Source organism: Hypanus sabinus, chromosome 8 (assembly GCF_030144855.1).
Source record: "Hypanus sabinus isolate sHypSab1 chromosome 8, sHypSab1.hap1, whole genome shotgun sequence".
Taxonomy (NCBI): Eukaryota; Metazoa; Chordata; class Chondrichthyes; order Myliobatiformes; family Dasyatidae; genus Hypanus; species Hypanus sabinus.
In genome coordinates this window covers 169,767,027-169,792,865 of record NC_082713.1, presented here as the reverse complement: position 1 = coordinate 169,792,865, position 25,839 = coordinate 169,767,027, and the positions used below count along the sequence as shown (strand labels likewise).

The window sequence follows — 25,839 nt, the reverse complement described above, 5'->3', positions numbered from 1 at the left end:
ATATTTCTGTAACTTCTGCCAAATGGTAAGAAATTGAACAGGTGATTGCTGGGAGGGAGGATGGGATGAGTCCATCCCAGTTTTGCAAGCCCACTGTAGACATCGCGAGCTGTAGATGGTTTCCCTATCTGATAGTTGTGTCTGAGTGATGTTTTGTGCAGTCCTGACCACTTGATGCAATGCTTTTTGGTCGATCTTGTGGCAGCTAGTATACCATATTGTAGTAGGTCAGTATGCTCTCAATCACACATCAATAGTTTACCAGCAGCTTTTGAGGCAGATTTGCTGTCTTTAAACTCCTACAATTGTATAGGCACAGCTGAGCCTTCCCTACTATCATGGAAGTATTGGTGGTGGCCCAAGGGATCCCCCTTTTGATGTTCACTCCTAAGAATTGAAAGCTGGAGACCCATACAGAGGTCCTGCCTTGTAGTACAATCTCACACTTTCCTCTCCTCAAAGCAGCTATAAAGTTGCTACATTACAGTAAAACTGACTTGATAAGTTCAATATTAATAAACTCAATGTCTTATTTGAAGCATTTCAACAAACTCGATTTAAGAGTTATTCCTCACTAAACCAGATATCAAGAGTCAAATGTTCAGCAAGGCTCCATGTTTCTTAACCACTCCTTCAAGAATTCCACACATACTTGTATGAAGTAATATTTATGGTACCACCCATCCATACAACCTCCAAATCCATCATGTTATTTTGAATATACTGACACATAAATCAAAGCTACCACAAATTGAAATGGCTCAGTAGTAGCTAACCAACTCTAGCCTGAAGGCTGAAAGTAGAGTCCCACCCAGTTTCAGAGTAGTTTTAGACTCCAGCACAGCATTCAAGAAGCCATCCACAATCAAAAGTGTTGAGTTACAAAATACTAAGCTCCATTCCAAAGGAAAATAATCAGTTGCACTTCAGTGAAATGCAAAGGGAATCTCTCAAATATCTTGCCCGATATTTATTTCAGATGGCCACAAGCTACATTAGTGATGTTATTTCCACATTGCTTTTTCATGAAGACTTCCACATGTTAATTAGATCCTCTTCTTACAGTATTGCCTCCACTTCAAAATTACTTAATTGGCTCTATGAATAAGGATATGGACTTCGCACATACAACAAAATCAACAATATTACAAATGATCTTCTGCTTCCTACCGAACCCAACCTTCAAATGAGCACAAGTGTACCTTATAATTGTCCTCATGGAATCGGCCTAAATTAATAAACACATTAAAATGCTTAAACACCTAAAATGAAATGATATTGGTCAACAAATGATTTCCACTGAAGCTTACAAGCAGGATTGGTTTCAAAAAATCACTGTGCAGTTGTGTCAAGAATGCACTCGCTTAGGGTCACAAAGTATGGAAACCAACCCTTCAGTCCATCTAATCTGTGCCAAACTATTATTCTCCCTCATCCAATTGACCTGCACCCAGGCCAGAACCCTCCACCCCTTTCCCTTCTGTTAGAATCCACACAGCAGAAAACCATCAATAATAGTGGTTTAGAAACAGATATTTAAACAAATTGACTCTTCAATGATTAAACACTTTTGTTTTAAACACACATCTACACACAAGGAGCTTTTGCTTATATACCAATTGATAGAGAGCAATTTGTTGGATAATGAGGACTGTGTGCAAACTAGTTTGGGTGGTTTGGAGGTAAGAAACTATTTAAATGCAAATACACAAATTCTTTTGTCTGCTTCCACCTATCAACCAGCTGCTGCCTCCTAATTATATCTTCCTCCTCCCCCACTTAGTTTGATCAACCCATCAGCCCTCACCTCTCCTCAGTCCATCAATCACCTTAGGCTCCTGCCTCATCACTCCCCCTTTCCCCTTTTTATACTAGCCTTCTCCCGTCTCTGGCCTGATGCAGGAATGAGACTTCCTTACTATCTACTTCTCACAGATGCTGCTGAACCCACTGAAGCCCTCTAGCAGATAGGTTGTTGCTCCAGATTGCAGAATCTAGTGTCCGGTTCCTCTCCCAAACCCCTGCCCCCCCCCCCCCCCCACACCACCACACACACCTGGCTCCGTCTGCCCATCACCGCTACTTGGTCCACCTATCACTACCGGCTCCTGAAAGACCTGTCCCCACTCTTCTCTTTATTCTGGCTGTCTTCTCTCTCCGTTCGCAGTCCTGACAGTCTCAATCTAAAATTCCTTCCCTTTCCCCCAATGATCAACCCACTGAATTCCTTCCTTCTTAGTTACTGCCCGTTACGCCTGCTGGTATATCAGACAGCAATAAAGGTCCTCCATCTCAGTCTTCTATCCAGAAAACACCTTTGGTCATCGTCTCCGCAATGTTCAGGGTTTCCTTCATCGTGCCAGTAGCTTCCTCTCAGTTTTCACTACTGTCAGCCATGCAAATCCCAGGTGGAGACTCAGGAATACCGCCACACTCAGATATAGGATTTTTTTATTGCTGTTTCTGTAACAGCTTTGCTTGATCAATCTGGGTTGTTAGCCCTGAGCTGAACCCTTGAAACCGGAGGACTAGTGGACCGCTCTTAGTTTGGCCTCTACCCTTTGACCTATTTGGCATGGGTGACACAACCAAGAGTCAAAGCACAAAGCTGTGACTTCAGCCAACGTAGCCTTCTGGGTCATTGAGGCACATGAGCCTCTAAACCACAAGTTTGTGGCCCTTTTGGAGCTGTAATTCCTACACAAATGCAACTATTTGCTTTAAAGGTTCAATTTATGTTCCATTAATATGCTCACTTGGTTCCTTTACGGTTGTTATAGCCGGGAGTGATAGTGGGGACAAGCTCCCACTACCTATTAAATGCTCCCAGTGGTGTGCAACTCAGTTAACTTCTGACAACCAAGTCCAGCTTCATGTGTGGCTTAGTTACCAAACCCGGCAGAACCATTCCTGACAGAAGGTTACTGGTGCTTTAAAACAAGTTGCTTCAGGCAGATGGGGCTCGTCAACTGTGGTTGGCAGTTCATCTAGAAGGAGGAGAACTCTAATCTCAAACCTTCACTGCCTTGCAGCCTCATCCAGTCATGGGGAAGGCTTCAGAAGTAAATCCCAAGAAAAAACTCCAGAGCTGGAGTCCCTAAAGCAGTCCTACGTTGAGTTCAACGCTGACTGGCAACTCCTCCAAAGCTGCTGGTGCCAAACTGTATCAGTCTCTGCCGTTCCTTTGGGTTCATCAGATGTGTGGAGAGGGGGGAACTTGCTACATGAGCAACAGCTTGCTCTTCATATCTTATTAATCAGGCTGTGTGTCTAGACAGCTAGGATGCAACATCCATAGTCAACCCTAACCAACAGAGGCCTCATTCATTCAACAGGTTCACATTCTCTCTTCTGTACAGCCCTCAATAAGCCGTGTTCTGAAATAGATAACATGGTTTCTAAAAGACCACATTTTGTTTATTAGAATAAATTGACAAGTCCCCTCAAGTGAGCAAACTTGTGATAAGCCCATTAGCTAAAATGAACAAGAGATATGGAATAGGTTTACATATGTCAGTACTGAAGCAAATAGTACAATAAAATTCTGATAACCTTTTATCCCATTGTTCAGTAATCCCAATGATTCTGCATCTGAGTCACTAGGTCTCTTATCCATCCTTGCTTCGAATTACTTGGACCCCATTTCTAATGCTTCTTTTAAACTTAATGGATTGACTGCTATGTTTATTATATCACAATATAAACCTTAAAACTAAGTAAATTAAAAATGTGTTGAATCAACACTGGCGCCTTCAAGGATGTGTGCTTAGCTCACTGCTCTACTTTTTCTACACCCATGACTGTGTGGTGAGGCACAGCATAAATGCCATTATAAATTCACTGATGACACAACTGCTGTAAGTAGAATTTCATAAGGTGACAAGGTGGCATTAAAAGGGTGAGACAGATCGGCTCGTTGAATGGTGTTGCAACAACAATCTTGCACTCAATATCAATAAGACCACGGAATTGATAGTGGAGTTCAGAAAGGGAAAGCCCAGTCCTCATGAAGTGGTCAGCAGTGGGAAGAGAGAGCAGTTTCAAGTTCCTGGGTGTTAATATCTCTGAAGGTCTATCCTGGGCCCAACATATTGATGCAATTACAAAGGCACACCAGCAGCTATATTTCATTAGGAACATAAAGAGATTTGGTATGTCACAAAAGACTAGGAAATTTCTACAGATGTACTGTGGAGAGCATTCTATGGTTGCATCATCGTCTGGCATGAAGGGGCCACTGCACAGGATCAGAAAAGCTGCAGAGTATAGCAAATTTAACCCGCTCCCGCACTAGCCTCCCCAGCATCGAGGACATCTTCAAAAGGAAATGCCTCAAAAAAGCTGGTATCCATCATTATGGATCTTCATCACCCAGAACATGCCCACTTCTCATTACTACCATCAGAGGGGAGGTACAGGAGCCTGAAGACACACACCCAACATTTTAGGAACAACTTTTTCCCCTCTGCCATCAGATTTCTGAACAATGTACCCATGAATACTATCTCACTATTTTTACCTCTCTTTTTGCATTTAGTTTTAATGTTTCTCATTATAAGTCACAGTATATTTTATGTATGATAGTGTACTGCTGTCACAAGACAACATGCATCAGTGACAATACACCCAATAGCATAATTGGCAGCAATGCTTCACTACCAGATGAACTCAACACCTTCTATGCCTGCTTTGAAAGGGAGAACAAAACTACAGCTGTGAAGATCCCTGCTGCACCTGATGACCCTGTGGCCTGTCTCAGAGGCTGATGTCAGGTCGTCTTTAAAGAGGGTGAACCCTTGCAAGGCAGAAGGTCTTGATGGAGCACCTGGTAATGCTCTGAAAATCTGTGCCAATCAACTGGCAGGCGTATTCAGGGGCATTTTCATCCGCTCACTGCTTTAGGCTGAAATTCCCACTTGCTTAAAAGGCAATAATTATACCAGTGCCTAAGAAGAATAATGTGAGCTGCCTTAATGACTATTGCCCAGTAGCAATCACATCCAAAGTGATGAAATGCTTTGAGAGGTTGGTCATGACCAGACTGAACTCCTGCCTCAGCAAGGACCTGGACCCATTGAAATTTGCCTATCGCCACAAAAGGTCAACGGCAGACGCAATCTCAATGGCTCTTCACGTGGCTTTAGACCACCTGAACAACACAACCACCTATGTCAGTATGCTGTTCATCGACTATAGCTCAGCATTCCCACAATCCTGATTGAGAAGTTACAGAACCTGGACCTCTGTACCTCCCTCCACAATTGGATCCTCTACTTCCTAACCGGAAGACCAAATCTGCGTGGATTGGTGATAATATCTTCTCCTCGCTGATCATCAACACTGGTGCACCTCAGGGGTGTGTGCTTAGCCCACTGCTCTACTCCCTCTATACCCATGACTGTATGGCTATGCATAGCCCAAAACCATCTATAACTTTGCTGATGATACAACCATTGCTGGTAAAATCTCAGGTGGTGACAAGAGGACGTACAGGAGTGAGATATGCAAACTAGTGGAGTGGTGCTGCAGCAACAACCTGGCACTCAACGTCAGTAAGACGAAAGGGCTGACTGTGGACTTCAGGAACGGTAAGACGAAGGAACACATATCAATCCTCATAGAGGGATCAGAAGTGGAGAGAGTGAGCAGATTCAAGTTCCTGGATGTCAAGTTTTCAGAGGACCTAACCTGGTCCCAACTTATCGATGCATTTATAAAGGAAAGACAGCAACTATACTTCATTAGGAGCTTGAAGAGATTTGGGATGACAACAAATACATTCAAGAACTTCTATAGTTGTACCGTGGAGAGCATTCTGACAGGCTGCATCATTGTCTGGTATGGGGGCGGCGGGGGGGGGGGGGGCTACTGCACAGGATCGAAAGAAGCTGCAGAGGGTTGTAAATTTAGTCAGCTCCATCTTGGCTACTGTTCTACAAAGTACCCAGGACATCTTCAGAAAGGCAGTGTTTATTATTAAGGACCTCAAGCACCCAGGAGATGCGCTTTTCTCACTGTTACAATTGGGTAGGAGGTACAGAAGCCTGAACACAAAAACACACAAGATCACAAGATATAAGAGCAGGAGTAGGCCATCCAGTCCATCGAGCCTGCCCCGCCATTCAATAAGATCATGGCTGATCTGTCCATAAACTCAGCTTCATCTACCTGCCTTTTCCCCATAACCTTTAATTCCCTTACTATGTAAAAACCTATCTAATTGTATCTTAAATATATTTAGTGAAGAAGCCTCAACAGCTTCCCTGGGCAGAGAATTCCACAGATTCATCACTCTCTGGGAAAAACAGTTTCTCCTCATCTCCATCCTAAATCTTCTCCCCTGAATCTTGAGGCAATGTCTCCTAGTTCCAATCACACCTACCAATGGAAACAACTTTCCAACTTCTGTCTTATCTATCCCTTTCAAAATTTTGTATGTTTCTATAAGATCCGCTCTCATTCTTCTGAACTCCAGAGAGTATCCCCTCTCTGAAGGCACACACTCAGCAATTCAGGAACAGCTTCTTCCCCTCTGCCATCCGATTCCTAAATGGACACTGAATCTTTGAACACTACCTCACTTTTAATATACATTATTTCTGTTTTTTGTACGATTTTTAATCTATTCAAAATAAGTGTACTGTAATTTACTTTTTTTTTCTATATTATGTATTGCATTGAACTGCTGCTGCTAAGTTAACAAATTTCATGACACATGCCAGTGATGATAAATCTGATTCGGAGATATTAATAGTTGCACCATTCAGTGGACCAGAAATGTTTGGCACAGAAGATTCAAGGATACAAGGTTATTAGTTTTGCTACACTATGGTCAGCCCCTACACAAGCCATCTGTATGAGGGGTATAGATAGAGTAAGTGCACTGAGGTTGTGTGAGATTGGAACTAGAGATTGTGTTAAGGGTGAAAGGAAGGGGAGCCTGAAGGGAAGCTCCTTCATTCAGAGGTGGGTATGAACATGGAATGAACTACCAGAAGTTTGGATAATGACACGGATGGGACGGTTATGGTCCGGGTTTAGGTCGATAAGACTGGGTAGATTAATATCTTGGCATGTACTAGATGGGTGGAACTGCCTGTTTCTGTTCTGTGGTGGTGTATGTCTCTGACTCTAATGCTCTAAACCAGTAATCAAGGAGGGTTTGATTTTACTTTTACCTGTTTTGAAATGATTTTCCTGCTACATTGTCACGATATGAATCAAACATGACATGATATTGATCCCGACTCCATTCCAAGAACACCTATGAAAACAAAATCAAATTAAAAAATGAATGTAAATTGTTTTTTTTATTAACACACACTTCCAAGCGCAGTTCAGTATCATCTGAATTACAGCCTAGAATTTAACTCTACTGGGTCCTTAGGGAAACTAAATACTTTCTGACTTGTAATTGACTCATTTAGCTGTCAGTGTATATGGAACACCAAGTTTTTGTTGGAAGTATTTGTGAAGCAGCTTGAAGGTTGCCTAGTCTACATTTAGCCTTAAAAAGGCCACATCAACAGCATCAAATGGAGCAAATGTTGGAATTAACGCCTACAACGCAAGATTTTGAATGCTGACTTCTTAAATTTCAGTTAATCTTTACCCTCAGTTACCCGCTCTCATCTCTGGTCCAATTTGTCCCCTTTCCCATAAACCCGCCTTCAGCATCATCCATCCAATTTTCACCTCCTCATGGCTACGTCATCTAGCTTCTAATGTAGCACCTTTTGAACAGCCAAACCCCCAGATAATAGTTTAGTTACCCACCTCTCCGAACTGGAAGGCAGACACAATCATGAGCACTATTCCTCCGAAACAAAGGTAAAGGCCATATCGGTGGGACAGGCAGGTGTAAGTCTGCCTCTGAACCAACTTCAGCACTGAATTGAGGACCATGACCAAGCCAGCATACTCATTACAAACCAGAAGTCCAACAGTCACAAATGCAGGGAGACCAGAGGCCGCTTACTACAGAGTGGAAAAGAGATTCAAGATGTTATCCACACAAATGAATATTTTATACTGGCTACACAATGATGATGCACACCTTCTAAAGCAGGGGTTCCAATCCCAACCTTTTTAATGCCATGGACCCCAGGTTGGGAACCCCTGCTGTAACATTAGCTTATGTCTACACAGTCATGAACAGGGAAACATAATTACAACATAATGGGCTAGTCATTTAAGAGTGAAGTACAGTGAAATTACCTCTGAGGGTATCACAGAATTCTCCACCATCATTAGAGTCTAAATATATTAGAGTTAAATATATCATTAGATATACTTAAGGTGGAATAAATATTAGAGGATAGATAAATACAGACAAGGTGGGTGCATAGGAGTGAGAACATTTCAACAGCAATTTCGCACTCAACATCAGCAAGTCCAGGTATGCAATAGTGGACATCAGGAAAGAGAAGTCAGGAGAACATGCACCAATCTTCATTGAGGTGTCAACACAGAAAAGGAATTGAGATTGGCATGGGCCAGCCAAGATCATATTGAAAAGCAGAGCGGGCTTGAGGGGCCTGGTGTCCTTTGGTTCTATGTCTAAAATTGCTACTCATCCATAGGTAGTTGCCATGCCAGTGCAGACATCATTAATCATTTGCAGTTAAAGATGAAAAACTCAGTTACAAGAGATTGTGCAGGTGTTGGAAATCTTCAGCAACACAAAAAAAAATGCTGGAGGAACTCAGAAGGCAGCACCTGTGGAGGGAAATAAGCAGTCAACATTTCAGGCCAAGTCTCATCATCAGGACTCGAAAGGAAGAGACAGAAGCCAGAATAAAAAGGTAGGGGAGGGAGAGGGACACAAGCTGGTATGTAAAAGGCGAGTACAGATGAGAAGGGGAAGGTGGAAGTGCACAGAGACCAGACACGTAAAAATAAGTAAGTCAGGACCAGGAAACTGAAAGTTGAATTGATATAAAGCATAAATGGAGGTGGGAAGGGAATGAACTAAGGGGTACAAAATAGAGTCAAGATATGCAGACAAAAGTCTGTAGTTGAGAGATCTCCAGAGGTGATGAGGGCAGTGATGACATCTCTTAAGTTTCTCTAAAAAAAACCTGAGTTTCCTTCTTGAACTGTTGTCCATGGTAGAGATACCTACACAGTACTAATCGGTAGGGATTTTGGCCCAAATAACATAAACAGGAGCACGTAGGTCATGCCAGCTGTCCAATGGAATCAAGATCGATCTTTTACCCCAGTGCCACTTTCACGTTCTAATCCCATATACTGTACCTTAAGTCCCCAGCTAAAAATTTATTGATCTGTCTTTATTAACAGCAATTCAGTTTCCACTTGTCTAGTAGATTCATCATGCTGAGTGAAGGAGTTTCTCTCAGCTTCATCCTGAATGACTGGCCATTTATTTTGTCACAGTGGCCACTATTTGATACTCCTAGCCAAAAGAAACATCACCCCTGCATCTACCCTCTCAAGCTCCTTAACGCTGAACATTTGTCAATTTCTCCTGAGGCTAATCCTGGCTCCTGCGAAAAGCACACTGCTCTGGGAATCAACCTAGCGACCCTTTGCTTCATTCTCTCCATCTTAGGAATATAGTTCCCAAGGTAGGAATGATCGATCAGCACACAATCTCTCAGATATCACTCCATACCAGAATCTCACTAGGGCTCTGTATAATTGAAGCACGCTAGAAACCAAATCCTTATGCAGTAAAGGCCACGTAACTTTTGTCTTACCGCTGTTGAGCCAGCATATTAATTTTTAGTGATTCTTTCACTGGGACACCCAAAAGTTTCTGATCACGGCACCTTTTAATCTCTCAAAAAGTCACTAGGTGGTCCTGAAGACACATGTACAGTCAGCCCTCCTTATCCGCGGGGGATTGGTTCCGGGACCCCCATGGATACCAAAAAACGCAGATGCTCAAGTCCCTTATTAACCATTTAACAATTACAGCACGGAAACAGGCCATCTCGACCCTTCTAGTCCATACCGATGCTTACTCTCACCTAGTCCCACTGGCCCGCTCTCAGCCCATAACCCTCCAATCCTTTCTTGTCCATATACCTATCCAATTTTACTTTAAATGACAATACTGAACCTGCCTCTACCACTTCTACTGGAAGTTCGTTCCACACAGCTACGACTCTCTGAGTAAAGAAATTCCCCTTTGTGTTACCCTTAAGCTTTTGCCCCCTAACTTTCAACTCATGTCCTCTTGTTTGAATCTCCCCTACTCTCAATGGAAAAAGCCTATCCATGTCAACTCTCTCTATCCCCCTCATAATTTTAAATACCTCTATCAAGTCCCCCCTCAACCTTCTACACTCCAAAGAATAAAGACCTAACTTGTTCAGCCTTTCCCTTTAACTTAAGTGCTGAAACCTAGGTAACATTTTAGTAAATCTTCTCTGTACTCTCTCTATTTTGTTGATATCTTTCCTATAACTCGGTGACCAGAACTATACACAATACTCCAAATTCGGCCTTACCAATGCCTTGTACAATTTTAACATTACATCCCAACTCCTATACTCAATGCTCTGATTTATAAAGGCCAACATACCAAAAGCTTTCTTCACCACCCTATCCACTTGAGATTCCACCTTCAGGGAACTATGCACCATTATTCCTAGATCACTCTGTTCTACTGCATTCTTCAATGCCCTACCATTTACCCCGGACCTTATTTAACCTGTCTCAGTGCAGTGGACCAGGCACAGCTCTAAATCAGCAGTGTTTCTGTTCGCGAAAGTAATCATGATCACGATTGAAAATAAAGTGGAAGTAATAAAGCGATCAGAAAGAGCTGAAGTACCATCGGTCAGTGGAAAAGCTTTAGGCTAGTCGGTCAACGATTGGAACAATTTTAATGCAGCATATGAAAGGCCCTACCCCGATGAAAGTTACAATTATATCTAAGCAACGCGGTGGTTTAATTATTGAAATACATACGTTTAAGTGTTTTATATGCATAGAAAGGTAAAATATATACTATATACTAAGACAAATGTTTGACTAACTGATGCTAAATAATACCGGATGTAACTGTTCTGACTTCAAATCTGACTTAGACAGACTCAGGAACGGAATTTGTTCATAACCCAGGGACTGCCTGTACTTTAAAATCATCTCTAGATTACTTATAATACCTAATACAAAGTAAATGCTATGTAAATAATTGTTATACTGTATTGTTTAGGGAATAATGACAAGAAAAAAATAATCTGTACATGCTCAAACGAGTTGCTGGAGAGAGAACTTCTGGGTTTTCCCGATCCAGGTTGGTTGAATCCACGCATGTGGAACCCGCGGATAAGGAGGGCCGACTGTACAAGTCCAGAGGAAGATATGTAGCTGCTGTTGTTCTCATGGACCTGAAGGGAACCAAAATGGCCGGGGGTTTAATAAATGTGTGAAATTAAGGATTTTTTTTAATCCACTGCAAATAAAGAAACTGTAACCCCTTTTAATGAAAATTATTTGTCAACAGTCTATTGAACTTGTTCAATAGTTTGCCAAGCTACTAGCCCGTTTTAGCACTTCAATTGTTTGGAAACCATACTTGTCACTCTAGAGCAAACATGAGGAAATCTGCAGATGCTGGAAATTCAAGCAACACACACAAAATGCTGGTGGAACACAGCAGGCCAGGCAGCTTCTATAGGGAGAAGCACTGTTGACGTTTTGGGCCGAGACCCTTCGTCAGGACTAAATGTCAATCTAGAGCTGCCTTCTAACTTGGACATGGCACCACAGAGACCTCAACAGTCTGCAGTGCAGTCATGAGGAAGTTGTTCACTATCAGAGGATAAAGCATTCAGCCCACACCTCATTTCCACTGAGATGAATGAAAAAGCTCTCAAGGCTCTTCTTCAAAGAGCAAACAGCATTTTCTCCAGTATGCTGGCAAATAGCATCAAAATCCAGGTTATCTGGTCTTCATTGTTTGTTGTGGAAAGATTGCTGACAGAGACTCCAATTACAAAAATGCAGGTGTGACAAACACACTGGAACGTCTAAAGACATTACGTACAGCGTAGCAGCCAGCACAACGCTATAATGGATCAAGGTGCCAGAATTCATTGTTCAATATAGATAACATCCACTGCTCTACCTTCAATCACCCTTATCAAAAGTAAGTAGTTTGTACATTTCTCCCTGACTGTGTGGATTCCCCAGAGTTGTTCCGCCTTCCTCCCACAGTTCAAAGGCATATTGGTTGGTAGATTAACTAGTCATTGTAAATTGTCCTGTAATTAGGCTAGGGTTAAATCGGCGAGTTGCTGGCAACATGGCTTGAAGGCCAGAAGATTTGTTCTGTGCTGTTAAAATACTCGTTTCTGTATGTAACCTCAGCGGCAAAATCCTAGGCAAGGTAAAATCCAACACCCAGCAATGTTTTGAGTTTAAACTAAATTAAATGCTGAATGCAGATTAAAAAATTATGTATGGAGAGCTATTGCTTTCAAGACTCTTGATGGTTTTAACTCTTCTGTCGTTAATTTTAATGTTTGAGTAAGATGAAGGTAACATTTGATTGCACTGATGGAGATAAAACCATTAACATTTTTCATTCAATAGTACTGAAACTCCTAAACTAGAAGCATCAAGCATCAGAGAACAGAAACTGCTGCAAAATGGAACCACTTCCTACATTAATGTTACAGTATTTGCCTAGCCTCCTTCATTGTTTTAAAACAGCAAAAGTTGTGCAAACAGACCAAAGGACAGAGCACAGAATCACAGCCTAATTCCAAGCCAATTCACTGATTCCTGTTCCTCAGCATTTTCTTCACAGCTCTGCTATTTCTTGAAGATCATGTTCTCATGCAGCACGAACACACCTTTTTGAAAGTCACTCCAATTGTTCTGCCAAACTTAACCTTATACAAATATTTCAAAAAGCAACTAAGCATTCCAGCAGAACAAAATCCAGGTCTGCAGACCAACAGCATCCTTTAAAAAAAACCCAAATTGAACAGTAGGCTATAAATTGAACCCCAATTTTCCCTCCCCTACACCAAATCTAATCTCCACCTTGGTTACACCCCCTCCACACATAAACATATTGTGTTTTGTCTTCTGATCCCTCTCACTGAGACTCCACCCACCCTGATGTCAACCTTCCCCATAACTTTTCCTGTACGTCCCCTGCACTCCACCCTTCCCCTTAGTAGGGCCAAATAATAAATAACAGGGAAACTGCAGTATTTAAATCCAAAGATCCCTAGAAGGTGTCAATGTTGGGAAGAAACCACATGAGATATATTAGTTAGATTATCTAAGTACCTGATCAGGGAGGTAATGGTGCCACTGCACAAAAAATTGGGTAGACCATAGCCAGAGTACTACGGTCTGTAGTAGGGTGGAGTGATGGTGAGGGTTAATGTTGCTTGTTGTATGCTGGCTGTGTGTTGCTCAGCTGAACATTGTACACCTGCTGTATTGGTGCAAAAATGTGTGTGACAACATTCGCACATCCTCAGATTGTGTTGGTCGTTAATGGAAATTACACAATTCACAATGCTTTAGTGTACATGTGATCTCCACAGCCACACTGGTGAGGGTGTAGAGATTCACTAAGATGCTCTGTTTCAATTCTGCCTAGCAGATGGGAGCAGGGGTTAGAATTACCTGAATTAAACATTTAAGACCGAAAGGCATAAGAGCAGAATTAGGCCATTTGGCCCATCAAGTCTACTCCAGCATTCCATCATTGTTATTTATTTTCCCTCTGAATCCTATTCTCTTACCTTCGTCCTGACCTTTGATACCCTGACTAATCAAAACCCTATCAACACACAAAATGCTAGAGGAAGTCACCTCAGCTTTAAATACAACCAATGACTCCATTCAAACCCCCTCCCCTGATTCCTTCTTCTAAGGTTCTCCCCAATCTCCTGCCCTCATCCCATCTCAGGTTACCTTATCATCTCCTCTTCACAGATTCCCTCTCTGCGTCTCAGGTCCCCATCCCTCAACTTACCTTCCTCTTCCCTCAGTACCCTCCATTCATCTCCCTTCTACTACCCTCCATCTAGTTCCCTCCTTGTCCTTCCCTTCCTCTGTCGTTTCCGTCTTCCCCCTCCCACCACTATCCCCTCCAGTTCGCTCCTATCTCCTCACACCACCCGTTCTCCTCCCCAGGTTCTACTAAAGCCGCGGCCGCAGGCTCACCGGATTCAAACGGCGCTGCCAACCGGCGCTGTCGGACGGTACGTGACTCCATCAACGCACTACGTCAGAGGTCACCAGACTGTCCAAAACATGCGCATGCGTTGTCAGTCGCCAACGTAAGCGCATGTCTGTTCTGCGATGCCACTCTTCTCTATTAGTAGTGATGTGATTGGAGCCGTCATCTTGGGTGTGGCATCGGAGTAAGGGCGGGGCTTCTGAGCAAGTTGCGCGGTGACGTTGGCTTCGTCTCCGACCAAGTTCAAAGTTATTATCAAAAGGTGTATATATTACCGTTCACTAGCTTGAAAATTACTTTCTTTCCGGTAATTACAGGAAAATAAAAATACATTGGAATTTATGAAAACTATACGTAAAGACTGATAAGTAACCAATGCACAAAAGAAGACAATTAGCGCACATTTAAAAATTAAATAAATACTACTGAGATGAGGAGGGGAGAAAAGGATCAACTATTATTGAATGGTGGAACAGACTCGATTGGCCAAATGGCCTATTTCTGCTTCTATGTCTTATGGTCTCTGGTCTTAACATGAGTTGTAGAGTCCTTGTGAACCTGCAAAGTGTGGAATCAGCTCAACACGTGTAGTGAGTTAAGTTATCCACACAGGTTGACTTAGACAAATTAGTTAGGAGAATGGAGAATAGTTAGGAGAACTCTCTTCCAGCTGTATTCCTGGATACGTTTATAATTGGAGCACTGTGACATTGTAACAATATATAGTTTCAAACCCCTGTCACTGCAAATCATACAGAACCTCTCATGGTCCCAGACACATCCAGGAAAGCCGATTGAGTCCGCTACTTTCTGAGGAGGCTGAAGAGAGCTGGAACTTGCACATCCATACTCTACATCATGCTCACGCCACTGCCCGTGAAGTGTTTGTACATTCTCCCCATGTGGGTTAATTGTCAATTGTCCCGCGGTTAGGCTGCGGTTAAATCGGAGGCTTGCTGGGCAGAGCAGTTCAAAAGGCTGAAAGGCCCTTTTCCACTCTGCATATCGATAAATATGTAAATACAGGTGTGCAGCAGAGAGCATCACTGCTCGGTATGAAAACTGCACTTGGGCGGAGCACAGGAAGGCTCTGCCACCCAGCACATCACCGGCACCAGCCTACCCACACAAAAAGGTGCTGGAAAAGGGCCAGGAACATCATGGAGACCTCACCCACCCTGCTCAAGGACTGTTTGTCCCACTCCCATCAGGGAGAAGGCTACATAGCATCCACATCAGAACCACCAGACTCAAAAACAGTTACTTTCCCCAAGCAGTAAGACTGATCAATACCTCCACCCACTAATTCCACCATTACTTTAAAACTTACTGTCAGTCACCTTATGTACGGCCTAGTGTCACTTTATGGGCATACAATCAATGTATAAAAACTATCTTATGCATTGATATTTATTGTGTATGTTTGAGTAATATTATTATGTTCTTTATCTTTTCTGGGTATTTTGTTCTCCTTTACACTTGTGTACTGGAAATAATCTGGAATCTTGAATCTTGCAAAAGTATAACAATTATCTCTATAAACAGCAACTTGGTTAAGTTTCCGCAATTTTGACGGTAATCATCTAACTAGCCTGCAAAGGCAAAATCTCTCATGTGACTATAACGTAGTCATCTCCACCTTTATCATATTTTATCTACATGCCCACTTGCAGTTTGTATTTACTTTCGAGGTGATGCAAACAGTGACAGTGTTAACAGCGACAAGTGCTTTACACGCAATGATTTAGGAATTGCCTCGAACATAGAGTCATAGAAAACTACAGCACAGAAACAGACCCTTTGGCCCAACCAGTCCATGCTAAACCGTTTAAATTATCGACCTGCACCTGGACCATAGCCCTCCATATTTCTCCATATCCCTGTACCTATCCAAATTTCTCTCAAATGTTGAGATCAAGCTTTCATACACCATTTGTAGTTTGTAGCTTATTCCACACTGTCACCACTCTCTGTCACCCTTAACCCATGACCTCTGTTGTAGTCCCACCCAAACTCAGTGGAAAAAAGTTCTCATTTACCCTATCTATACCTCTCATAATTTTGTATACCTCTATCAAATATCTCAATCTTCTACACTCCGAAGAATCAAGTCCTAACCTATTCAATCTTTCCTGATAACTCAGATCCTTTAGTCTCAGCAACATCCTTTTAAATTTTCTCTTTTCTCTTTCAACCTTGTTTACATCTTTCCTGTAGGTAGGTGACCAAAACTGCACACAATACTCCAAATTAGGCCTCACCAACATCTTATACAACTTCAACATAGAACAGTACAACACAGGGACAGGCCCTTTAGCCCACAATGTTCTGCTGTACAATTAAATGGCTAACTAAACGAATCTCTTGCACATGGACATTTCTCTCATTCACGTGCCTAGCTAAACATCTAAGCTTCTTCCCTCTGCCATCAGGTTTCTGAACAATCCAAGAATCCATGAATACTATCTCATTATTCCTCTTTTGACCTAGAACATTTACTTGTTTTTGCAACTTATAGTTATTTTATATCTTGGGCTGTACTGCTGCAGGAAAACAACAAATTTCAGGACATCTGTCACTTATAATAAACCTGAGTAACATACACAAACTGCTGGAAGAACTCAGCAAGTCAGGCAGTGCCTCTGGAGAGGAATAAACAGTCGACATCATCAGGGCTAGAAAGGAAAGGGAGAGAAGTCTGGTAAGAATGCGAGGGGGGGGAGGACAAGCTCACATGTGATAGGTGAGACTAAATGAGGGGGGAGGTAGGTAGGTGGGTGGGGGAGGGGATGAAATGAGAAGCTGGGAGGGGATAGGTGGAAAAGGTAAAGGGCTGAAGAATAAAGAATCTGATTGGAGAGGAGAGCAGACCATGGGAAAAAGGGAAGGAGGAGGGGGCACTAGAGGGAGGTGATGGCCAGGTGAGGTGAAGAGAAGGGGTAAGTCGGGAGCCAGAATACAAATTGATGGGGAGGGGGCAGATATTACCAGAATTCTGATAAATTAAATTACCAGACTACCAAAGTTAATCTTAAAATACTATCAATATTACCTTTAATCTGTCCTGATTGAAGGGTCTTGGCCCAAAATATCAACTGTTTATTCTTCTCCATAGATTCTGCCTGGCCTGCTGAGTTCTTTTGGCATGTTGTGGGTGTTGCTCAGGATTTCCAGCATCTGCAGAATCTCTCATGTTAAGAATAAACCTGATTCTGGTTCTGACTGTGGTGATTGCCCCAACAGCGGTGACCCTCACCACTAAGAGGACTAAGAGTGGCAGGAGCAGGGAGCACCACCACCTGCAGGTTCCCCTTTAATCACACACCCTCCTCACGTCAAAGGTTCAAAGGTTAATTTTATTGTCGAAGTATCCATTACAATATAACTCTGATATTTATCTTCTCCAGATAGCCATGAAATACACACAAAAAGAAAAAGAACCAAAACTCACGGACCCCAGAATCCCCCACCACCTCCCCGCAGAAAAAAAAACAACAATACAAATCCAGACCCCTCTAACTCAAAGAAAAATAAAGACATCAACAATATTGGAAATATATTGCTGGTCCTATCTCAGCACTGTGCCTAAATCCACGGGGCCCCTCCACAACAAAGTTTCCCAGGGAAAGTAAATGCGAGATGCTGCACTTTGGAAGAGCAAATGTAATGGAAGAGTTCTCAGCTAATGGCAGAACTTATAACTGTGTTAAGAGTCTACAGTGTGATTGGCAACTAAATATTCCTGGATTTAGTTGCTTCAGGTGTGATAGAGTAGGAGGGGCAAGAGGAGGAGGTGTTGCATTGCTTGTCCGAGAAAATCTTATGGCGGTGCTCTGGAAGGATAGATTAGAGAGCTCCTCTAGGGAGGCTATTTGGGTGGAATTGAGGAATGGGAAGGGTGTAGTAACACTGATAGGAGTGTATTATAGGCCACCTAATGGGGAGCATGAGTTGGAAGAGCAAATGTGTAAGGAGATAGCAGATATTTGTAGCAAACACAAGGTGGTGATTGTGGGAGATTTTAATTTTCCACACGTACACTGGGAAGCTCATTCTGTAAAAGGGCTGGATGGTTTAGAGTTTGTGAAATGTGTGCAGGATAGTTTTTTGCAACAATACATAGAAGTACCAACTAGAGATGGGGCAGTGTTGGATCTCCTGTTATGGAATGCGATAGGTCAGCTGACAGATGTATGTGTTGGGGAGCACTTCGGGTCCAGTGTTCACAATAGCATTAGCTTCAATATAATTATGGAGAAGGTCAGGACAGGACCTAGAGTTGAGATTTTTGATTGGAGAAAGGCTAACTTTGAGGAGGTGCGAAGGGATTTAGAGAGAGTGGATTGGGTCAAGTTGTTTTATGGGAAGGATGTAATAGAGAAATGGAGGTCATTTAAGGGTGAAATTATGAGGGTACAGAATCCTTATGTTCCTGTTAGGTTGAAAGGAAAGGTTAAAGGTTTGAAAGCACCATGGTTTTCAAGGGATATTAGAAATTTGGTTTGGAAAAAGAGGGATGTCTACAATAGATATAGGCAGCATGGAGTAAAGGAATTGCTCGAGGAATGTAAAGAATGTAAAAGGAAACTTAAGAAAGAGATTAGAAAAGCTAAAAGAAGATACGAGGTTGGTTTGGCAAATACGGTGAAAGTAAATCCGAAAGGTTTCTACAGTTATATTAAAAGCAAAAGGATAGTGAGGGATAAAATTGACCCCTTAGAGAATCAGAGTGGTCAGCTATGTGTGGAGCCAAGGGAGATGGGAGAGATTTTGAACGATTTCTTCTCTTTGGTATTCACTAAGGAGAAGGATATTGAATTGTGTAAGGTGTGGGAAACAAGTAAGGAAGTTATGGAACCTATGACAATTAAAGAGGTGGAAGTACTGGCGCTTTTAAGAAATTTAACAGTGGATAAATCTCCAGGTCCTGACAGGATATTCCCCAGGACCTTGAGGGAAGTTTGTGTAGAAATAGCAGGAGCTCTGATGGAGATCTTTAAGATGTCATTAGAAACGGGGATTGTGCCGGAGGATTGGCGTATTGCTCATGTGGTTCCATTGTTTAAAAAGGGTTCTAGAAGTAAGCCTGGCAATTATAGACCTGTCAGTTTGACATCAGTGGTGGGTAAATTAATGGAAAGTATTCTTAGAGATAGTATTAATAATTATCTGGATACACAGGATCTGATTAGGAGTAGCCAGCATGGATTTGTGCGTGGAAGGTCATGTTTGACAAACCTTATTGAATTTTTTGAAGAAGTTACGAGGAATGTTGACGAGGGTAAGGCAGTGGATGTAGTCTATATGGACTTCAGCAAAGCCTTTGACAAAGTTCCACATGGAAGGTTAGTTAAGAAGGTTCAGTCATTAGGTATTAATGCTGGAGTAATAAAATGGATTCAACAGTGGCTAGATGGGAGATGCCAGAGAGTAGTGGTGGATAATTGTTTATCGGGATGGAGGCTGGTGACCAGCGGGGTGCCTCAGGGATCTGTTTTGGGCCCAATGTTGTTTGTAATATACATAAATGACCTGGATGATGGGGTGGTAAATTGGATTAGTAAGTATGCCGATGATACTAAGGTAGGAGGTGTTGTGGATAATGAGGTGGGTTTTCAAAGCTTGCAGGGAGATTTATGCCGGTTAGAAGAATGGGCTGAACATTGGCAGATGGAGTTTAATGCTGAGAAGTGTGAGGTTCTACATTTTGGCAGGAATAATCCAAATAGAACATACAGGGTAAATGGTAGGGCATTGAGGAATGCAGAGGAACAGAGAGATCTAGGAATAACAGTGCATAGTTCCTTGAAGGGGGAGTCTCATGTAGATAGGGTGGTGAAGAAGGCTTTTGGAACGCTGGCCTTTATAAATCAAAGCATTGAGTACAGAAGTTGGAATGTAATGTTAAAATTGTACAAGGCATTGGTAAGGCCAAATTTAGAATATTGTGTGCAGTTCTGGTCACCGAATTATAGGAAAGATATCAATAAATTAGAGAGAGTGCAGAAACGATTTACTAGGATGTTACCTGGGTTTCAGCAATTAAGTTACAGAGAAAGGTTGAACAAGTTAGGTCTCTATTCATTGGAGCATAGAAGGTTGAGGGGGGATTTGATCGAGGTATTTAAAATTTTGAGAGGGATAGACAGAGTTGACGTGAATAGGCTGTTTCCATTGAGAGTAGGGGAGATTCAAATGAGAGGACATGATTTGAGATTTAGGGGGCAGAAGTTTAAGGGAAACATGAGGGGGTATTTCTTTACTCAGAGAGTGATAGCTGTGTGGAATGAGCTTCCTGTAGAAGTAGTAGAGGCCAGTTCAGTTGTGTCATTTAAGGTAAAATTGGATAGGTATATGGACAGGAAAGGAGTGGAGGGTTATGGGCTGAGTGCAGGTAGGTGGGACTAGGTGAGATTAAGAGTTCGGCATGGACTAGGAGGGCCGAGATGGCCTGTTTCCGTGCTGTGATTGTTATATGGTTTATATGGTTATAGTGTCAGTGCTCCCGATGTGGCCTGCTCTACGTTGCTGAGACCCGTTGCAAATTGGGGGACCGCTTCATCAAACATCTCCGCTTCATCTACCAAAGATAGAACTTCCCAGTGGCCAAACATTTTAATTCCCATTCCCATCCCGACATATCTGTCCATGACTTGCACTTGTGCCAAGATGAGGCCTACCTCTGGGTGGAGGGGCAATGCCTTATAATTGCCTCAGTAGCCTCCATCTTGATGGCATAAATGGTGATTTCTCCTTCCAGTAGAATAAATCCCTTCTTCTTTTATTGCCGCTGTAGCCTCTTGCCTCTTCTTGCTTGCCTATCACTTTACTCCTGGGTCACCTGCTCCTTCCCTTTCTCCCATGGTCCACTCTCCTCTCCTATTAGATTCCTTCCTCTGCATCTTTCCTACCAATCTGGCCTCACCTTTCACCTTCAGCAACTTCACCTCCTTCCCCTCCCTCCATCTTTTTATTCTGGCATCTTCGCCCTACCATTCAGCCCTTAAGAAGGGTCTTGGCCCAAAACGTCAACTGTTTATTCATTTTCATGGATTCTGCCTGACCTGCTGAGTTCCTCCAGCATTTTGTGTGTGTTGCTTTGGATTTCCAGCATCTGCAGATTTTCTCATGTTGATATACCAAGTGACCAAGTCCACAGCTCGCTCAACGCGGAACAGGGCGGTGAAGAAAGCACATGGCATGCATACAATTATTAGCCGGGTCTCCTGAACCAGTGTGGATAACTCACCTCAACTCTGAACTGATTCCACACATCAGGCTCCTGAACCAGTGTGGATAACTTCACTCACCCCAACACTGAACTGATTCCACACATCAGACTCCTGAACCAGTGTGGATGACTTCACTCACCTCAACTCTGAACTGATTCCACACATCAGGCTCCTGAACCAGTGTGGATGACTTCACTCACCTCAACACTGAACTGATTCCACACATCAGGCTCCTGAACCAGTGTGGATAACTTCACTCACCTCAACACTGAACTGATTCCACACATCAGACTCCTGAACCAGTGTGGATGACTTCACTCACCCCAAAACTGAACTGATTCCACACATCCAGCTCCTGAACCAGTGTGGATAACTTCACTCACCTCAACACTGAACTGATTCCACACATCAGACTCCTGAACCAGTGTGGATGACTTCACTCACCCCAAAACTGAACTGATTCCACACATCCAGCTCCTGAACCAGTGTGGATGACTTCACTCACCTCAACACTGAACTGATTCCACACATCAGGCTCCTGAACCAGTGTGGATGACTTCACTCACCCCAACTCTGAACTGATTCCACACATCCAGCTCCTGAACCAGCGTGGATAACTCACCTCAACTCTGAACTGACTCCACACATCCAGCTCCTGAACCAGCGTGGATAACTCACCTCAACTCTGAACTGACTCCACACATCCAGCTCCTGAACCAGCGTGGATAACTCACCTCAACTCTGAACTGACTCCACACATCCAGCTCCTGAACCAGCGTGGATAACTCACCTCAACTCTGAACTGACTCCACACATCAGACTCCTGAACCAGTGTGGATAACTTCACTCACCTCAACACTGAACTGATTCCACACATCAGACTCCTGAACCAGTGTGGATGACTTCACTCACCTCAACACTGAACTGATTCCACACATCAGACTCCTGAACCAGTGTGGATGACTTCACTCACCCCAACTCTGAACTGATTCCACACTTCAGGCTCCTGAACCAGTGTGGATAACTCACCTCAACACTGAACTGACTCCACACATCAGACTCCTGAACCAGTGTGGATAACTTCACTCACCTCAACTCTGAACTGATTCCACACATCAGACTCCTGAACCAGTGTGGATGACTTCACTCACCCCAACACTGAACTGATTCCACACATCAGGCTCCTGAACCAGTGTGGATGACTTCACTCACCCCAACACTGAACTGACTCCACAAACTACAGACTCACTTTCAAGGACTCGACTACTCATGTTCTCAGTATTATTTATTATTTTTTCTATTTGCACAATTTGTCTTCGCTTGTTTGTCAGTTCAAGCTTCAAGCTTAGAAAGTTAAGGAATGAACGTTTTCCAAATGGGAGAAGCTGGACGTACAGCGTGTAGAACCCATGGAGCCAATCAGCATTCATACACACAGATAATAAAACCTGGTGCAAAAAGATTCAAAAATTTAAAGTACATTTATTATCAACGCATGTTTGCAGTGTGCAATCATAAGATTTGTATTCTGCACAGACAGTCACAAAACGAAGAAATCCATGGAAGCAACCCATTCAAAAAAAAACATCACCCCCCCCCCATCCCCATAACCCCGCACAAAAGAAAAACAAATCGCACAAACGGCAAAGAAAATGAGCAAAAAACACAGATTATAAAACACAGCACAGGCATATTCAGCTCAGCTCACTTCTGTTTAATCTAGCGCTGCGTCAGTTGTTATCTGCAGACTGCCCCAATCAAAATCGCATAAAATAACAACAAATGGAGTGACCGAAAATCAGAAACACATCATTACGTGAATATCATTTGTCGGTTTGTCAACCCACAAACCGTATTGATCAAAGCTGGGGCTCCGGGACCACCCTCTGACACTACCGAGGGAGAGAGAGACCATTCAGACACGGACCGACTCGGTGCAGTAAGCAAGAAGGAAAGAGAGGGAGAGGCTGTCACACGCAGACACCTCACTCCAGCGGCAGCGAGCAAGAGGCTGGTAGACAGCACTGAACACCCACTCGTCTTGATGACTTCAATCTTATTATAGAATATAAAGATTATTAAATAATCAAAATTGCATTTGAAATGGTGGTCTTCAGATCCAGCAGAGTTAATAATGGGTCCTAGTCCTGGTGAAGGGTCTCAGTTTGAAATGTCAACTCCATAGGTTCCTCTCCATAGATGCTGCTAACCTGCTGAGTTTCTCCACCATTTTGTGCGTTGCTTTGGATAATGCACTGTATTAAAGGCGATTGGAGGTACTGCTCCTCCCTCAGTCTCCAGGATGTTGTTTGATGGTCTCTTGCTGCTGACTGCTCTCTTCCAGCTAATAAAAGCCTATCTCTCACCTCATGTCTCCGAGAGTTATTGATGGTGCATCAGGTAGCCTCCAACCTGATGGCATGAACATTGATTTCTCAAACTTCCAGCAATGTCTCCCCCCACCCTTCACCATTTCCCATCCCCTTGTCCCTCCCTCATGTTATCTCCTTGCTGCCCATCGTCTCCCTCTGGTGCTCCTCCACTGATCCCTCCCCGCCTTTTTTCTTTCTTCCAAGGTCTTCTGTCTCTTTCACCAATCAACCTCCCAGCTCTTTGCTTCATCCTTCCCCCTCTGAGTTTCACCTATCGCCTAGCATTTCTCTCTCCCCTCCCCCCACCTTTCAAATCTACGCCTCAGCTTTTTTTCTCCAGTCCTGCCAAAGGGTTTCAGCCCGAAATGTCAACTGTGCTTTTTTCCACGGATGCTGCCTGGCCTGCTGAGTTCCTCCAGCATTTTGTGTGTGTTCTCGGATTTCCAGCATCTGCAGATTTTCTCATGTTGATATACTAAGTGACATTGCATCCAAATTCCACAGCTCACTGAACATGGCTGCTCAGGTTAACATGTTCGCCACACATATTTGCGATAATAAACCTGATTCTGATTCATCATATGTAAATGAGTTACAGTTTTGCATATCATAGAATTTTGTACATCTCTTCCTGATCTATTATCAATATCCCCTGCAAGGAGGACGATGCAAGTCTCCATTGTCTTAGGTTTCTGCTGAAATTTGCACAGAACATGAAAATCTTAAACACAAAAGATTCTGCAGATGCTGGAAATCCACTCAACAATTCAGGAACAGCTTCTTCCTGTCTACCATCTGACTTCTGAATGGTCATTGAACCCATGAACAGACAGACAGACATATTTTATTGATCCCAAGGGAAACTGGGTTTCGTTACAGCTGCGCCAACCAAGAATAGTGTAGAAATATAGCAATATAAAACCATAAATAATTAAATAATAATAAGTTGATCATGCCAAGTGGAAATGAGTCCAGGACCAGCCTATTGGCTCAGGGTGTCTGACACTCCGAGGGAGGAGTTGTAAAGTTTGATGGCCACAGGCAGGAATGACTTCCTATGATGCTCAGTGTTACATCTCGGTGGAATGAGTCTCTGGCTGAATGTACTCCTGTGCCTAACCAGTACATTATGGAGTGGATGGGAGACATTGTACAAGATGGCATGCAACTTGGACAGCATCCTCTTTTCAGACACCACCGTCAGAGAGTCCAGTTCCACCCCCACAACATCACTGGCCTTACGAATGAGTTTGTTGATTCTGTTGGTGTCTGCTACCCTCAGCCTGCTGCCCCAGCACACAACAGCAAACATGATAGCACTGGCCACCACAGACTCGTGGAGCATCCTCAGCATTGTCCGGCAGATGTTAAAGGACCTCAGTCTCCTCAGGAAATAGAGATGGCTCTGACCTTTCTTGTAGACAGTGTCAGTGTTCTTTGACCAGTCCAGTTTATTGTCAATTCATATCCCTAAGTATTTGTAATCCTCCACCATCTCCACACTGACCCCTTGGATGGAAACAGGGGTCACCGGTGCCTTAGCCCTCCTCAGGTCCACCACCAGCTCCTTAGTCTTTTCACATTAAGCTGCAGATGATTCTGCTCGCACCATGTGACAAAGTTTCCCACCGTCGCCCTGTACTCAGCCTCATCTCCCTTGCTGATGCATCCAACTATGGCAGAGTCATCAGAAAACTTCTGAAAATGGCAAGACTCTGTGCAGTAGTTGAAGTCCGAGGTGTGCCTCACTACTTTTTTTATATCCTATTTTTGCACCTTCTTTTTTAATTTAGCTATTTAATATATACTGTTATTGCAAGTGCTTTTAACTATGTGAACCTGAGGACAATCCCTGCCTAAACTTCACTAGTTGTTTTTTGCTAGTAGAGGTGAAAATACACGATAGCTGGTTTACACTAACATACCAGGTGACGATAAAGCAGTCCCTCGACCCCACGTTGGACTTTGACATCACTTATCTGAAATATTACTCGCAGCATGCAAACCGGTGTTCAAATGGGTCAAACCAGTTCTAAAGGTGATGAAAACCTGG

The 25,839-nt window shown here is 43.0% G+C and overlaps 1 protein-coding gene across 3 annotated transcripts in view; it reads right to left on the bottom strand.

Annotated features, from left to right (window-relative positions):
* Positions 1-14,236, bottom strand: part of gnptab (N-acetylglucosamine-1-phosphate transferase subunits alpha and beta) — a 68,451-nt gene extending 54,215 nt beyond the window's left edge. For 2 of the 3 annotated variants that reach the window (XM_059978526.1, XM_059978528.1), the window contains exons 1-4: positions 14,167-14,236; positions 11,220-11,363; positions 7,777-7,977; positions 7,179-7,264 (exon numbers count right to left, since the gene is read on the bottom strand). In XM_059978526.1, the coding sequence (XP_059834509.1) occupies positions 7,179-7,264; positions 7,777-7,905 (215 nt within the window). In that variant the 5' untranslated portion in view covers positions 7,906-7,977; positions 11,220-11,363; positions 14,167-14,236. The remainder of the gene's footprint in view (positions 1-7,178; positions 7,265-7,776; positions 7,978-11,219; positions 11,364-14,166) is intronic. The other variant, XM_059978527.1, reaches the window with a different exon arrangement.
* Between the last annotated feature and the right edge of the window lie 11,603 nt (positions 14,237-25,839).